General features: G+C 34.1%; 1 protein-coding gene across 1 annotated transcript; it reads right to left on the minus strand.

Moving 5' to 3' along the window:
* Positions 1-6,287: 6,287 nt before the first annotated feature.
* LOC132556654 (uncharacterized protein DDB_G0284459-like) lies at positions 6,288-12,678 on the minus strand. The gene is made up of 3 exons (XM_060221089.1): positions 10,858-12,678; positions 7,012-7,926; positions 6,288-6,560 (listed from the first exon to the last, which is right to left on the minus strand). The coding sequence occupies exons 1-3, from the start codon at positions 12,676-12,678 to the stop codon at positions 6,288-6,290; spliced, it is 3,009 nt and encodes a 1,002-aa protein (XP_060077072.1).
* Positions 12,679-18,665: the final 5,987 nt, after the last annotated feature.

The following is an 18,665-nucleotide window of genomic DNA, read 5'->3' on the forward strand; positions in this document are numbered from 1 at the left end:
ATGAACATTATCATATTTTCTTGTTTAATTCAGATTTTTACATATTGATTTTTGAAGCCAAATGTTTTCTCTGTGATTTACTGCTAATATATCTAATGCATCTATATGACTGTGATACTGATAAAACTGTGATCCTTGTAATTCCACAGAAACATTTTTTTAATTCCTAATTATAATATAATGATTTTAATTGCTAATGAATATGTATGTGTTGTTGTCTGTGTCTTTTGACTTTATTACAATTTTTACCTGTGAAATATTGTGATTGTTTATCTTTCAATTAAATATAGATTAAAAAATTATATTTTCATGACACTTCATGGATTAACCCATTAAAATACAAAATAAATGAACAACCAATTAAAAAGTTAGGACATGTATGGAACCAGCCTTGACCAAGACATATCAATGTATTGTTGTATACATAATCATAACACACCTTACAAAGCCAGTTATATTTGTGCTTGGTTAAGTGGTTAGATTGTTATTTAAAAGAGTTTTTTTAATGTTCTAAGAATGTAATGAAATATGAGATAGTATTTTTTATCATGCTGACATCACTTGTTTGCCAGATTATTTCAATATTTTTACTTTATATTGAAATTTTCTTCCATGATATTTGAATATCATGGATGGTACATTAGGGGAGATAATCATGATTAAAGGCTGATTGATCACAGGGAAACCAGGAAGAAATGTCTCCATTTCTATATCACCATTTTGTTTTCCTATTTTATAAAATTTATTTCCATTTGAAAGACTGATCTCATTTTATTTCTGTCAGCATGTCAAAAACTTCCTTTATTTCTGGCTACATTTGTATCTGGTTCAGATACACTGGTAAATGGCACCATATTATTGTGCATATACATACATGGATATATTAAAATTTGTGATATATCAACCTGGCAATAGTTTTATTGGTAGGTATTTTACGCTTCAGTTGTGATGCCATTGACGTCAAATTAGAGGTAGAATATTTGCATTGCAGTACTGGTGAGTACTATGAGTATTTAGAAATTGTTAGACAACAACAGAAGAATGATATCCTACTGTCATTTCAGTGTTATGTAGTGAATTGTTCACTGTTTTAGTGTGAAAGCACTATTATATAAAAATATTTAAAACTTGAGTTGATGTTTGTTATTGATTTTGACATCTGAGCTTGTAGGCAGAATCAGAGGTAACCTGTCAGTGTTTGAATCATTAACTGGTGAGATAACTTTGAAGTGAATGGAGAAGACACACAGTGTAATAATTATCAGTTTTCAGTCTGTACTTTGATTTCCTGAATTGAATAATTTCCTATTTTGTATTTTGGTGAATTTTGAATTTGTTTCATTTGAAATGATTGACTAAATTATTCCATAGAAACATTTAGCAATACTGTAAGGTAATTAGTTTACACTATGGCCACAAGTTTTCACTAGAATAAGATTTCTTATTACACAACCAGTAGAAAATTTGAGTGCAAGTTTTCATGACTACAAGGTCATCATCATATATAACCTATATTTGGGAACATTTCTTCAGGCTGGTTATGTCATCTCTCACTACTTTCGACCTTAGTATGTATATGATTATAGTTCATCCTAAAAAAAACTATCTTTACCATCTTGGACACTAAGGTTGAAAGTAGTGTGAGGAGATGACATTACCAGCCTGAAGAAATGTTCCGAAATATACGTTTTCACGTCTTTTTATTGTAAGAAAAAAAAATGATAAAAGCATCATTGAAAAAAAAAGCACCATCTTTTCTCGGTTTATGTGTTGATAACTTACTGATAATCTGACCAAATTAAATGAGTATTTTGAAACCCCGTCCCAAACATTGAGCGATCAGTAGTAACCTGTTTTGATTGCTTTTAAATACATTTGTGAGTTTTGGAAACGTCTGACAAACTTTCAAATGACAGACAAGTTCCAACATATATTGAGGAAATCACAATTAATTCATATCTAAGGGACTTAATGGCAATCGGCCCTGAAAGAATATCTTAACATCGAGTAGTTTGGGGAGACTTGGCTTAACGGTAATCTGTTCTCAAGGAATATCTTAACATCGAGTAGTTTGGGGAGACTTGGCTTAACGGTAATCTGTTCTCAAGGAATATCTTAACATCGAGTAGTTTGGGGAGACTTGGCTTAATGGTAACCTGTTCTCAAAGAATATCTTAACATCGAGTAGTTTGGGGAGACTTCAAGGAATATCTTAACATCTAGTTTGGGGAGACTTCAAGGAATATCTTAACATCGAGTAGTTTGGGGAGACTTGGCTTAACGGTAATCTGTTCTCAAGGAATATCTTAACATCGAGTAGTTTCTAACTTGGCTTAATGGTAACCTGTTCTCACATCGAGTAGTTTGGGAGACTTGGCTTTACGGTAATCTGTTCTCAAGGAATATCTTAACATCGAGTAGTTTGGGGAGACTTGGCTTAATGGTAACCTGTTCTCAAAGAATATCTTAACATCGAGTAGTTTGGGGAGACTTGGCTGTTCTCAAGGAATATCTTAACATCGAGTAGTTTGGGGAGACTTGGCTTAACGGTAATCTGTTCTCAAGGAATATCTTAACATCGAGTAGTTTGGGGAGACTTGGCTTAATGGTAACCTGTTCTCAAAGAATATCTTAACATCGAGTAGTTTGGGGAGACTTGGCTTAATGGTAACCTGTTCTCAAAGAATATCTTAACATCGAGTAGTTTGGGGAGACTTGGCTTAACGGTAATCTGTTCTCAAGGAATATCTTAACATCGAGTAGTTTGGGGAGACTTGGCTTAACGGTAATCTGTTCTCAAGGAATATCTTAACATCGAGTAGTTTGGGGAGACTTGGCTTAACGGTAATCTGTTCTCAAGGAATATCTTAACATCGAGTAGTTTGGGGAGACTTGGCTTAACGGTAATCTGTTCTCAAAGAATATCTTAACATCGAGTAGTTTGGGGAGACTTGGCTGTTCTCAAGGAATATCTTAACATCGAGTAGTTTGGGGAGACTTGGCTCAAGGAATATCTTAAATCGAGGTAATCTGTTCTCAAGGAATATCTTAACATCGAGTAGTTTGTAGGGCTTTAGACTTGGCTTTATGGTAATCTGTTCTCAAGGAATATCTTAACATCGAGTAGTTTGGGGAGACTTGGCTTTATGGTAATCTGTTCTCAAGGAATATCTTAACATCGAGTAGTTTGGGGAGACTTGGCTTTATGGTAATTGGTCCTCAAGGAATATCTTAACATCGAGTAGTTTGGGGAGACTTGGCTTTATGGTAATTGGTCCTCAAGGAATATCTTAACATCGAGTAGTTTGGGGAGACTTGGCTTTATGGTAATCTGTTCTCAAGGAATATCTTAACATCGAGTAGTTTGGGGAGACTTGGCTTAACGGTGGTTGGTCCTCAACAAATATCTTGATCGAGCAGTTAACGTTTTATTTACACATTTATCATAAATACAATTTGACGAGGAAACAATCAGTGTTTCGTGCTAAAACTTGTGAAGTGACGTTAAAATACCGAAACAAGAAAATGTATAGATGTTTGTAAGGATAAACGTCTTTTGCTTTATATTGGACATCCGCTATGAATTCGTATATGGATCAAAGCAGTCGTGCTACGTTCTGAAAGTGTGCACGCTCATAAACGAGTGTCGACCTTCTTATTGCAGAAGGGAACGGAATACCACCCACTGATATCAATAAATCTCTGTAGTCAGTATCAACCCCTCCCCCTTATGACACTAAGCATCAGTTTCTCAAGGCAGTAGTCAGTATCAACCCCTCCGCCTTCTGACCTTAACATTAGCTTCTCAAGGCAGTAGTCAGTATCAACCCCTCCGCCTTTTGACCTTAACATTAGTTTCTCAAGGCAGTAGTCGGTTGATACCATGAAAGTAGTGATAGAACCATGTTACAATAGATTATGGCAACATTTTTATAACTATCAGGGGAAAATTAATAACAGTGTCACTGAAACCCAGACTCAATATACGTCTTGGCGGTAAGATGTCCATGGCAATTGAGTTGTAGTAATATTTGGGGTAAGCAGTATAGTTATCACTAGTCAAAATTACATAAGTCCGTCATCAGTATTCGGTATTTCATCACTGCCTTGCGTCATTTTCTTTAGTATATGACTACTAAGATGGCCAATGGCTTTATATCGCCATACACTAAACAGGTGTTACTTAAGTTTGATCACGTAGCGTAGGTACTACGAAAGCATACAGGGGGAAAGTTAGATGTCTTAACTTTAGTCGCTAACTATTTTTATATACGCCTAATTTAAAGGTAGTTTTAACAATACTGAACACTGTTCTCTTTATGGTACTTGACAAAACTTTCTTGGATTGGTCAAAATTTACGTGTTGTGTGTCATTGATGAAGCAGAAGACGCTTACCCTTCCGGAACAGATAAAATCTTCATAATGTGAACTCGTTTTATCAATTTTGAGTTTGAATCAAGTTTCTTTGAACACGCCATCACTTTCTTTTTATTTCTCTCTTTTATCAACCTAATATTATCACAACTAGTCACAAAGGCATTGAAAGGTCCATCAATTTTACTTTCAGATATGTTAATTATGTCTCGTCTTTAGATAACCAGAAACTTATTGACCATGTCCCATCAGAACAGTTCTACGGTCGTCATAGTGATCTCATTATGAAATATTTTATCATTATGTGATATGAAGTCGGTTAATATATATTAATATATCTGTTGGTAAATCTTTGTTTTGTTCATATTTTGTTTTATTGATTTTGAATTTGGATTATGATTATTTTGACTAGCTGATATATCTAAGTTGTTTCAGTGCAGCTCAACAAGACATAAGCAGCTGGTATCTCCCTACGTCTGACTGCAAGGCAAACTGAGTAAGGTTAGAAATATACTGCTTTATTGTCAAAATGTTACATTTAAATTATCGTATTGGATACACCTTTACAAAATATCACAGTACAAAATACGTCTGTCATATACAGATCAGTTATACAAAACACTTGATAATATAAATGATAAATAATGTAATCTGTTACATATGAAGGTGAGATGGTTGAAGTTTGTTGCGCTAAATGTCGGAAATTTTATTTCGAGCTGTTTTTCTACTCACACATTCTACTATGCAGTAAACCGCTACAAACAAGTGAACCCAATACATCGTGTCATCACCCATGACTCTAGAAATTCGTGTCGCATTTACTGACATTTTCAGGTGAGAGATGGTGCATGTCGCAATCCTAATATCTGTTTTGACGCTTTTAAAATGTAGGTAGATATGAAGCTGACTATATCCAATGCCTGCAGGAATTTGCTATTGTAGTGTGAGTACTCAAATCTAAGATGAATATCATTTTGTTCAGGTATGCTCGTTACACTTTGAAATCGTTTCAACATTTTTTTTAATATGAAAAATACAACCGTAGACCGAATAGAAACATTTTCAATACATTTTTTTCTTAGAAAAACGGTTCTATTAAAATTAACGATGTTAATCTAAAAAGCAAATGAAATCAGACAAGGAATTATATTCATATATAAATTATATGTTTAAAAAGATTTAAAAAAAATAAAAGGACTTATATTCAATAAATTCATGGTTTGCTTCCTACATCCTTACATTAAATGTATCATTTTCCCCCGATAAAAGCTATTGAAATTTCATGTCCATTCTTAGCTATTGTGAGCGTCCTGTGAATATGTGTAATTGTCATGCTGTAATTCTTATAATATTGACACCATTTGAGATGATTAAATATGAATAATTGGGTCACTACTGTTATGACATTGCCATTTTGTGTATGAAGAACAAAAATATTTCTGTTAATTGCAAATTAAAGCATGTGAGATATGGAAGAAACATCGTTGCATTTACTATGGTAAATGTACATATGTAATGGACTTGACAAGAAACTCAGTCACATATAAATAAGCACGTAAATAAATAAATAAAAGTATACCTAATGACGAAACAACTTACGTGGTACATTTATGGAAGATATTTGCATATTTGCCAATCATTATATCTGTTTATATTTTTCCCAATTCTAATTCTAATTTTGAGTTAAATCTGTTAAAATCCAGTATAGAGTTTGATAAAATAGACTAAATCAATATTTCAGGATTGGAAGTTTTACAATATATATTATACATAATGTGTATCCATTTATCGACTTTTTGCCTTGTGTTTCTTTCAGCCTTACTTTTCAATTGATGTCTACAAAAGAAATTTGTTTCAAGACAGGTTAAAAAATGTATCTGTTATCAGCATTTCTATAAGATAGATGGTAGAGTTAATAATTCACAGTGTTCGTCAGCTTTTTGTGTAAATTGGAGTACGCCTTTGCCTTACGAGTTCGTGCTTGACCATATAATTTGCTCGTTGCCATGACAACGCTCCCATTGACCTTAGACTTGGAATTTCCTCGCCGGAAACTGTCGAGGTGAGTCTGGAATATCTCATCATTAGCTTGATCGTATAGAAACTCGGGTTTTCCTATGTTCCCATTCCGCATCTCTTTGAAGTTTTCAAGAATTTGGTCAACACGTGATGTTTGCGATGCATCCTACAACATAAAGTATATTAACTATGAATGATATATTTGGTATCATGCAAGTCTCTCCCTACACAGGTTGGGCACACTTCCGTATGGCTCTGCATTTGAGTGACGGTTACTGCTTAGGGTAATTAATTTGTTAATCAAATGCGGGATGATTTGAAACATTCGGAACAAAAAGTGGCACCTTTTTAAATGTATACTTGGTTATATCAGTAACAAACATAGGCACTCCGACCACAGACTTACGTCTCTGCGAACATAGGATGTAAGAAGTACTTGACACAATGTATGGTAATATATAACATATAGTAATTGTATAAATCCGATTGTAAATTTATGCCAACCAGTTTAGTTCCCTAAAAAGACAACGTGTAATTTTACTCTGACGATACGAGTACGCCATGTCAAGTTTCCAATGAGACAAAAACTCCTGTCTGGATATTCTGTTCTTACTTACCTTGAACGTGTTATACAATTTTCGGTCGTGACCAATATACACGCCTTTGTTGCTACAGAATACCCCGTCTACTTCACGCATGCGTACTGAAGCCGTTGTAACCGTCGCTTGTCGGACAGAAATAAAAGATGTCCTTCGTTTACCACTTTTTACGTGTTTTAATCTTTTAAAACTTCTGTCTTTTTCACTGGGGGCTAGTACTTTAACAGGTGGTAATACCATTTGTGTTTCCTTGATAACTTCCGATGGCGGTTCCTGATCCGGAACCGTTTCTGGTTCTTGGTCAGGAATGTCTTCTGGCCCTTCAACAGGAATTTGTTTTGTTTCCTCATTAGAAATCTCTGGTGTCTCTTGTTCGTGTGTTTCTGGAATCTCGACGTGTTTATCATGATCTGTTTCATCCATGCCGTTGATTGGTTTGCCTACTTTCGCTTCAGCTACATCAGGAGTACTTACAGAAGACTGGCTGTGAGGGTCGTTTGGCAGTTTAATTACGATTTTGACCGCAGATTCTTTGTTAGAGGCATCATTCCGTCCAGGATTCCGTATTACAATCTGAATCTGTTTTTGTTGACTATGTGTCATCGATGCCGTCTTCAGTATTGTACTTTCATTGTCTTTTTTCTTTGATAAACTTCCACGGGAAGGTAGCTGTTCCTCTGTCTCGGACGTTTTGTCCGACCACTGACAACTTGATGACGAATTCCCATTTTCTGTCTCATCTTCTAAAATTCTTTTAGTTTGCTGATCTTTTAAAGACCTGACTACCGCAGAATCCTTCCACATTTGGATGACATTTAGAACTGCTTTCCCAAGTTGAACTTCATCAGACAACTCCTTCTTACATGCACCAAGCAGTCTCTTCTCTTTCTCTTTATCGTGCTGTGACTTTTCCATTTCCAGTTTTTTGCGACTCTAAAATAACACAAATAACCGCATTTATAATCTTTTCAAATGTATATATCATCATCAGAACAATTAATCAAATTATTTGATCATCATTCCTGTAATCCTGACAGAGTAAAGAATGAAAGTACTTTAGTTGCGTTTACGGATATGACCGAACACTAATATCAACATGGAACAAACATGTACCAAATTCATCCTTCTCTCTCCCTTGTAAAAAATACGACAAAAACTCAGCAAAATCTGCACATAACAATACAATATAATTAACCACGAATAAAACGTACCTGTCCATATACAGAACGAGAAGAACCACGCACTGCTTTATTATAAAACAAGTGTCACATGGGCAGGACCATCAATGTAACGATTGAAACCAGATTTATATCAATACAGCATTATTATAGATATAAATAATAATGTATAGAGTACATTTGAAACAAAAATGGATTTGAATTCGGTCACCTAAAGCTTAGTCAACTTGACGCCATCATAATAAAGTTATTGAAGTTAAATAAATTGTTTGATTTAACTTCATTTATCTATCTTTATTATCCAACTTATCCAACAAAATGTATGATAATTCTAAATTGAATTATATTATTTAAAAACAAAACGACTTATTTTTGTGTTTGGGACCTTGTTTTAGTGTTGGAAGGCTACCACCAAACGTATGTACGAACAGACTGTAAATACAACGCTCTGTGTTAACGAAAATGAGGTTGTTATTTGTAAATCAATGTTTATATAAATGGCACATTTGATGACATCAAACTGAAAATAAAGTACAGAGCAAATAAACACTTTACGGAATCTATTAAACAGTCATGACTAAAGACTAAAGGTTAGAGTTCATTAGAACCACTTTGTTACTCCATTAATCGTTTCATCTGCCAAACATTTCAAATTACATTGTTTGTTCTTTCTACCTCCCTCCCTCCCCCACCCCCACCCTCTCTCTCTCTCTCTCTCTCTCTCTCTCTCTCTCTCTCTCTCTCTCTCTGTCTCTCTCTCCCCCCTCTCTCTCTCTCTCTCTCTCTCTCTCTCTCTCCCCCTCTCTCTCCCTCTCTCTCTCTCTCTCTCTCCCTCTCTCTGTCTCTCTCTGCTTTCTCTCTCTCTGTCTCACTCTCTCCCCCCTCTCTCTCCCCCCTCTCTCTCTCTTTGAAAAGTATATTACGCTTATAATTTTTTATCTTCTTTTTCGTTTTCAGTGCCAATGATTTACAAATCCCATGTATGAAGTACAAGACATGGGATTCTCTGATCCTGATGGGATTTCTCATTTACATACATCTAGATTTACCCCCCCCCCCCCCCCCAAAAAAAAAAAAAAAAAAAAAAAAAAAAAAAAAAAAAACAAAAAATAAGAAAAAGGACATGTCTACAAAGATGTAGAATAAGTTAAATATTGATAAATTACCAATATTTCAACGAAACAAAGATTCACACCGAAAGTAAAGAGAGAACACTAAAAATGAGACTATCTGTCCTGATGGTTAAGTATCTTATCTTTCCTCGACGATGTACAAGGATATTTTACAAAGAATACATTAGTGAATAGAACCTTCAATACAAACTACGAATTCATTTTTAGTTATAAATAATGTGTTGATCTACGTCATACACCTGTTCCGTCTTTGTAGGACTCATCACTGATGACACCCGGTATTCTAAGAAACATTTGACAAAATATCGCACAACTAAATGTGAAAAGATCTCCCTATAAACATACGAGTGGACAAACTGTTATAATCTACAAGCAACATTAATTACTACATTAACCAACTAATACTAGATAATATGTAAAATGTCACAGTATAGATACTTTGATTACTTCCATTCCTCAGTGTCATTTGCCGACATTTCTTTAATCATCTAGAAATGCTATATCGCTCAAGCTGGGACATTCCTACAAATACTCTTTCAGATTAAATTTAATTTTTTATACTTTTTCTCTTTTTTTTTCACAAATTTTGCAAGTAACTTTAAACTTATTTGTTTCTTTTTCTAGAAGAATAAGACAAGAGAGATCAAACGAATGTTATTTGTAGATTCAGTGTTAATTCTATAATTGTTTAATAATTAATATTGTTATATACTTAAATATGAATAATCAATATCTATTTACTGGATTGACACAGTCCTACTTGAATATTGCCCGGTGTTGACACTACCCCTTTGTATACAGTCATGAACATAAAAACTACACCAATATACACAGGATGAAGAGTATCGATTATTGTTTAAACAACTATTGTTCCTTCGATAGAAAATTATATTACAATCGTCGTTGGAAAAAACCATAATTGATTGTACTATTTATCAAGCAATTTTCTTGATCAATTCCAATAAATACAATTCTGAAGCTTATTTACTTTAAAAACAAGAATGATCAAAGCTATCTGACATAATCAAATAAATAAATAAACAAAGGAAAATGATAATAAGGATCAATAAAACAATTAATACAATAATAAAAACAAGATATTGTTTTCTGCCTAGTTCCTATACCACCGATTATTTCACCAAAGATAAGAAAACCAAGACATTGTTTTCTGCCTAGTTCCCATACCACCGATTATTTCACCAAAGATAATGAGGAGAGGCAATAAACCAATAAAATATCTGTACTGATGACACTCGTTTATACAAACTGTAGTAAATGTTCCTTGTTCATTTATGTATATCGCTACCAATGAGCAGGAAGTATCTTCAAAAATCTTAGAATTTAGTTCTTGCTGTCTGTCTACACAACCATCTGACCATTGGGTGACCGTTTTGTTTTATGCCAATAGCCTCTACCTACCTTTAACTCCCACAGAATTCTTCTTCCTGGTCATCGCAATAATCATAAATCCCAAATCCCCTTTTCGTATAAAAATAATACTCCTATTGAAAATGGCTGTAAACTTGGTAAAGTTAGCTCAAAAGTATACTTACAATGCTGCTAGACGTATTTGCTGGGTGGTTTCTTTTAACGTTCAGAGGTTTTGATTTTTCATTGTGTAATTCTTGACCTGTAGTGTGAATATCCTTCTTTTGAAGACCACTTTTTGTATCTATCATAGATCCATCGCCCGCTGTTTTGTGTAGAGTTCCAACATCTTTGTCTTTGGCTTGTGAAAATTCACTACTTGAATGTCGACCATGCGAAGGGTCATTACCGTTGTTTTCGTGCAATGATGTTTTCGATGATATTTGAACACTGTTTTTTCTTTCCAATTCAATATTTTCTGTTGTGGTAGTTGTAGAATCAACACTTATACATTTTTCTGGTGGTTGTTTATCAACATTATCGTCTTTATAAGGTGGCAGACTGGCAGCGGTGATTTTTTCTGTTGCTGGTTCAACATCTGACCTGATTTCAAGACTCGCACCGTCTGGTGCAAGTTTATTGTCTACACCTAGCACAGCATTACCAATGGTGTTTGGTTTTGCACATTCATCCATTTGTTCGAACCCTTCACCAATGGGTTTCTCCTGTAAAGAATCCAGCGAAGAAGGAGGCACAATTAAACCATTATTAACCTGATCAGACGGTGACTCTTTTTGTTTTTTGTCTAAAGACAGAACTGTATTTGACATAGTTAAACTGTCTGCGTTTGAAATAATTTTTGGATGTTTGCCACCTTGAGCTTCGGCCGGTTCGTCAGTTCCACTCAAATTTCCAGATTGATTATATTTATCTCTGCTTGGATCGCTAAAAACGCGTCGGTTATCAATGTGGTTCTCATCCTTTGTTTCAGAACCTGTATCAGGTTTTTCCTGTTCGGAGATTGCAACGCTTTTGGAATCATCGCCTTTGTCTTTATCTATTAGCATTGCCCTTGCATTGATTTGCGAGGAGGCCGTTACAACGATGATAGTTCCGTCTGCATCATAAATCTTTTTCCCGTCGTCATTTGAGCTTTGGATATCTATATCTATTGTCTTTGATTCAGTCACTTTTGTTTCGGTCTCTTTTGTTTTAGGATTATATGGGTATTCTGCTAACAGTTGTGATAATGGATAATCGAATTCGTCATCCACTTCTGTGATAGGTTGTGACTTGACCTCCTCCATAACTGATTTTTTGCCATCAGTTTTACTATATAAAATAGGCGATGTCTGACACGCCCTACTTTCCCCAGGTGTCTGTGTTGTACTGTCCCGTGTTTGTCGATGTACGTCAGATCCGTCAGGAGTATGTGAAGTTTGCCTTTTATCTCCCCTTGACCCACGACCTCGTCTTGACCGTTTGCTCTCTCGAGTGTTAGGTCTGTGCTTTGTTGAGTGTGTCGACATAACGTCCAAACTATATCCTGATCTTGAATCATTGAATGAATCTAAATTAGACGTTCTTGTTGTTTTAGCAGAACTATCCCGACTTTTCTGGATAATTGTACTCATACGAATTCGTCTCACACTTTCTGATTTCCATGCTGACTCTCGTTGGCCTTGACCATCACTCGCAAACACGGCCCTTTTATGTCGGCGGTTTTTCTCACCTTTAGCTTCTTTTTCGTCTTCCTGATCATCAGATGAATACGTCCGAGAGCTGTCTCGTCTATTTGATGTGTTTGAAATGGTTTTGTCTGTGGTTGAAGAATGTGTATCCATGTTATTTTGGCTACCTTGAACACTTGACACACCATTGTGTGGCGTTAATGGTCTTGAGCGAAGGTCAAAATTTACATGTGGATTGGTACGTTTTACTTGGATGAAATCTGCCAAAGTAATTTTACGAGGACGACCGGGAGATCCTGAAACATCCGACGACATCTGCATCTACAAATAGAAATTATTTTTTCAGTTTCTTTGCGTGTTAATTTGACTTAACTACGGATATCAATTGGGGGATGGGGGTATATGCTCGGGTACTTTGTGGAAAAAACAAGGAGAGAGTACAGATATGCCCAGAAATTATTTTATTTATACAAAAAAACTTTCAAAATCGATTAGATCTAGAATAAAAACTTTCAACTCTCCAGATGTAAAATAAAAACTCTCAAAATCGATTAGAAGAGAGCACAATACGAACCAATGGAAGGTGACACGGAGGCCCTTGACAAGAGACAAGGATGATAAGACCAAATGTTTCAAAAGAGTAAATGTCTTCTACTTCAAGTTCAAGTTCAAATTTGTCGTATTCTTCGTTTGCTTTGGAAGGGTCTCGATATCAATTACTCATAAATTGTCGTCATTTTATCTATTTTTAGTTTGAAGAGCTTTTTATATGCCGATATTTTTTGCTGGTTTCAAGGCTGTCCGTACATCTCAATTAACCAACCCATATATTTCGCAGGTGATACTGACATCCAATGTTGTAAAATATTAAATAAAGTTGCTGGATACATGCTTGTTATAATGATAGCAGCAGATATATTAGAAAGTTACGAAATGTTCCAAATGAAAGGTTGCCTAGACAATCAGAATGATTGCCATTAACATCAGTTTCGATTTTGTAGATTTCCTTAAAATCTGTTCCATAACATTTTGTTTGTGTTAAGCCTATTGATGATGGATTGTTGTTTTGACGCTGGTCGCACAAAGTAATAACAACAAGCCACACCTTTTACCGATAATGACCTGTGGGATGAGGAGAAGGGTTCAGCTTAATGACCTAATATAGTAATATATATTATATATATAGTATAAAAGGACTATCGATATCTCCATAAATTAGCATTTAAACCATTTATCATTGATAGATGTGATTTATTTGTTATAAAGAATAAAGAAATAAAATGACATTCAAAATGCTGTTAAACTGACAAGACATACTGCAGGTATGCTGATAATGAAACAGTATCACCAGAACTATTGTATATATACTAGTGTCATGGGCGCTATTGACTTAAAAACAACTCGACCACACCGCCAGTACTGCAGTACTAACGAACCAGTTGACCGAAACAGTTCAATAAAGTAATGATTGCGTAATCTTAGGAATCAATATTATCTATATTGACAATTTGATGTTGTTAATAAATAGAAACATGCTTTGTAATAAATGTTTACCTTAATGGTAAATATGTCACTATACATAATGGTACCTTTTTGGTATTACAGTTTATACAAATATTGAGGCAAACACCGATGGTATTTTCCCAATAATAGATACATACTTCTCTTACCTGAAAAACTCAAACTGCTCTTGTGTAAATATTTGTTTTTTTTTGTAATTGAAATAAAAGTGAAAGGAAAAAATGTAATTTCAGTTCAATACAAAAATTTTGATTGTTTTCAGAAATCTTCATTGGTAAAAAAACGTTTTAGTTTCCGCTTTGTATACACAATTTCATTTTTTAACTAAAAAAAATCAATATTTTATCAATCAGGATAATTGTAACGTCGTCTGTTTTTTTCGAAACGATTCAGTTTTAATAGATATCAGACATGAAATGTAATTAAATTTTCACGAACATGACAATCAGTGGACTTTAGACTGTATATACCAAATTATATTCAATGCTTCATGTCAGGAAAAGATTATCTGGTACTGTCATTCAATCTGCATTTAAGCTAAAAATATTTTTTTATCATACTGATAACTCAATATCAGTACGTATTTGCAATATATAGAAATATATATATATTTTAATTTTTCAAAATTTTGATTTTTCTGTTCAAAACATTGATGAAATACTTCATTTGTAATTGATTTTATATATAGTCAGTTGATACATTGACAAATCATATACAGATAATCTTTAATTTCACTACGGAAATACTGAGACTTGATGATGTACAATTTAACCGACAACCTTTTATTTAGACTTAAATGGGCATTGACATGAGACCTTTGTCCTCTAAACAACCTACCCTATGTAATGATGTTGATCCTGTGATTACTTTTATTACATAGATACAGGTTAAACAGCATATAGTTATTTCCCGAGTAAACTAAAACACCTTGGATCCCGAGTAATTGATATCAGATTCCCTAACTGATCGATTCGCTTAAAAATATTAACACTTTTGATAATATATCAATAATATGTAACGATAACTGATCGAATACTAGAATATTTATTAGTTAATTTATTTTCCCATATGTAAAATTCCGTTTTACTTATCAAGGGTAAATTTAGGAACAGCATACCAAAGTCTCATCACCTGCTGTTAATGATGGCTGAGTCATCTGCGTTCACACGATCTAATTAACGGAACTTTGTAACAAAAGAGTGTGAGACATCATACTGTGTGACGAAGAAAACAGCAACCTCGGTGATGGGAACATTTCAAATGTATCACCTCGTACGCTATCGCATGGACTCTACATCACACAGGAGTGATAGAGTCTGTAAAACACCAAATGTATATTATAAATTAACATTCGACCTATAATTATAAATTATAAATAGAATTTGAGATTAGCAATCGAAAATCAATATCGCCAATAGACCAATATATTCAGCACTTGCTTCACAAAACCATGTGATATTTTTGATGGTTTTTTTCTTTGTTGGCAGAAAGCAGAGCAATTGTATAACTTAAATCGAAGAGAAAAACATCGTCAACTTGTCAAATGGGACAATCTATTATCGATATGTCAATATCATGATACGTCACAAGGCAATAGAAAGCTATTTACTAAACAGTACATATAAACATACCAATAACATTCTCCTGGGTTTTCAGCACAAAGTCAGGTTTGATATCATTTGAGCATTGTTTTTAATCAACTTTGTGACAAGATGATTTATCAATGGTATAAAATATAACATGGTTACTAGTAATTTGTCACATCCAAACAGTTTTATATCAGATGTTCCAACATCATAATTGGTACAGTTGTCTATTTTAATTGTAAACTTAATATTTGTCAAAACTTTCATCATGCGAGGTATATAAGAATGCATTTACATAAAATCCAGATCAATATTTCCGCATCTCTTCTTGAAACACATTGACAATGATTGATCTGTAAAACTATAACATATTTTCAGAGGTGATCGATTTTCAATTATTTTCTATCAATAATTTAATTTAGAGCAGTTTGAAAACATATATATCCATAATTAATTTCTCAAAGCGATCGATTTTCTGGTCGTTTCTCGTTTACAAAAGGATATAATCACGTTTAATTATCTGGACATTCTATAACACAATACATTCGTCTCATTTCTAATTAGGGGATTGTCAATACGTCCAGTCTAACAATACATAATAACACTAATTAATTACATTTGATTACACTCTTTTGCTTACGCACTTTCAGTTGTAACCTGGCCAACCTTAAACGTGAAATAGAATACCAGTAGTAGTATCAATTAGCCACATACATAACATCTACTTAAATCGATTATGGACAAGGTCAATACCTCTGTGTCATTATTTGTATCTATATGGTCAATACAACGATCATGGATATTTACTACACGCAAATATCATATGTATTTTGCTGCAAGGTGTTTTTCTGCCTTATAGGTTAACGATAAACACCATGAAAATACCAACATAGCAACATATTCATAATTCAAACTCAATCCATAGAACTAGGGCAAAATATAAACAAAAGAAGGATTTACACGGAGATTCCTCAAAAAGTATCAGGAGAATAAGACCAGGTGTTCTGATAAAGTAAGCGTCTTCTGCTTCATCGACGACACCCGCCATGTAAATCTTGATCAACATATTTTTATAATTTCTTCCGACCCTTCATATCCTTCAGGTGTCGGCACATCTAGCTATTAGAGCAGCTACTACAGAACAATCGTCCAAAACGTAGTCTAGATACTTTGCAACATATAAACTTTACTTATTTTTATTCAAAGGCGAAAAAATCTATCAGCTTATATCATTCATACTTGCTGACCCAGATAGAAGCGCTAGGAACCTTACCTGGCAATGCACTAGCTCCCAGCAGTTTTATCGGTGATGATAATCCAATGTCAACTTTTATTTAAATATCATATCTTTAAAACAATGTTAATTGTTTTCATATTGTAGAACATCTGGCGATCTACTGTGACACATTTTGTCAACATTTTGCATATTTTCTGACTGACTGAAAGCATTGAACTGAACATATGATGGTTAGAAGGAGGCAGTTCAATACTCTTATTGTACTTTCGACACATGTTGCTGTTTTTTTTTCTTTTTTTTTCTTTTGCGTTCTGTATCTCAACAGAGGTTGTTTATTATTGGCAGTCTAATTCTTCGAATATCATTTATGACGATGAACAGTCGCATCTCGACACAGCAATGACGTTATCATTGTTACGCGTGATTCATCATTTACTGTACAAATGTACTTTAAATTGCATTTCTTTCTGGTTAATTATATGGCGATGTTTCCCTGGAAATGAATCATACAGCAGTGATTCTAAGCATCTGTATTGTTACCCGACACATAACCGTTACTTATACGTCGGAATAAATGTAAAAAAAAAACAGATGGTGTTGTGCTGTAACACAAAAATTCAATCAAGTCTATTCTACTTTCAATACTGAAGTAACTTTCAAAAGAAAGTTTTTGGACTACAAGTCCACCACCAGCAGCGTCTATCTTCTTCAATCTTGAAGATTTTACAAAAATATTACCTTTCCATACAAATTTAGAATTCGTTGCATCATATGTGAATTCCGCATGCAAGAAAAGTTTGTTACGCATGAGGCTCTTTAATGTGTGAAACTTGAAACAATGCCATTTTCACTCTTTTACAAGACACTATGTTTCATCAGATAAAAGTTCTTTGTTGAATTAGCTAATATTCCTTTCATTTTATTAAATTAAGAATGTATTAAACTAAGACGCCAAACATTGAAAAAAGGCTTGGTTTATTTTTGACAAATTACATGCCAAAAGTAATCTAAAAGAAAACTAGATATATCACTACACTTGTTTTTATCGATACAGGCGTCAGAATATAAGTACTAGCAAATATTTCGATGTTTTCGCGAAAAAACAAAAGTCTATTTCGAGGCGGACTTCGTACCAAGCAAACTTCTGTTTCCAATAAGATGCAACGGAATGCTACTAGGAAAATCAGTAAAGAAAAAATGCACAAGTCTATGAAACTACGTGGGAAATTATTTGATATTGAATTTTGCCCCACTTAAGATCAAACACGGGTTTCATACATCATTAAAAGTCTGACGAAAAAAAGTATTTACATCATTTCAACAAGAAATTCACTCTCTAGAAAGGGTTTGTCATCTGAGTCAGGGTTTCATTTCACTATCCTCTATTTACTTCAATATTTGATATAACTGAACATGATGATGCGCCCATCTATAACATTAATTTAAACTAAGGTCTCTCTCGACTCTGCTGCACTTATGACATTTGAGTTCAGCTTCCGCCCAAATGAGGAAGGCTATTGGTTCAGTCTTTATGTCTCGTCATTAAAATGTTACTCCCTGTTTATCGATCTGCATTAAATAGGGTGCATAAGGACTTCTCAGCCCTTCGTCAGTATAATTTGACTGGATTGGGTGGCATACTTCAAGAAATTTCAATGTGATAGCACTATAAATTTTCCTTCTGTAGATTCTTTATGTCTGGACACTTCATATAACCATGCCGGACGATCATGAGAACGTACAACCACACACAAATATATTCACTGCATATTTGTTAAATTCTTGATTTTTAGAAAGCCTGCTTGTAAATTGTAAATAAGATTGCTTAATATTCCTATATGATCTAATGAATTTGTCTACAACTTTTGAAATCAATACAAAAAAAAAATTATATAAGACGCGAGAAAAACGAACATGACTCGTGTGGAATGTAGTGGTTTGTTATTTAACAGCAAAAC

The sequence above is a fragment of the Ylistrum balloti genome, unplaced genomic scaffold (genome assembly GCF_031769215.1).
Source record: "Ylistrum balloti isolate Yb309-2 unplaced genomic scaffold, AGI_CSIRO_Ybal_v1 Utg370580, whole genome shotgun sequence".
NCBI classification, from domain to species: domain Eukaryota; kingdom Metazoa; phylum Mollusca; class Bivalvia; order Pectinida; family Pectinidae; genus Ylistrum; species Ylistrum balloti.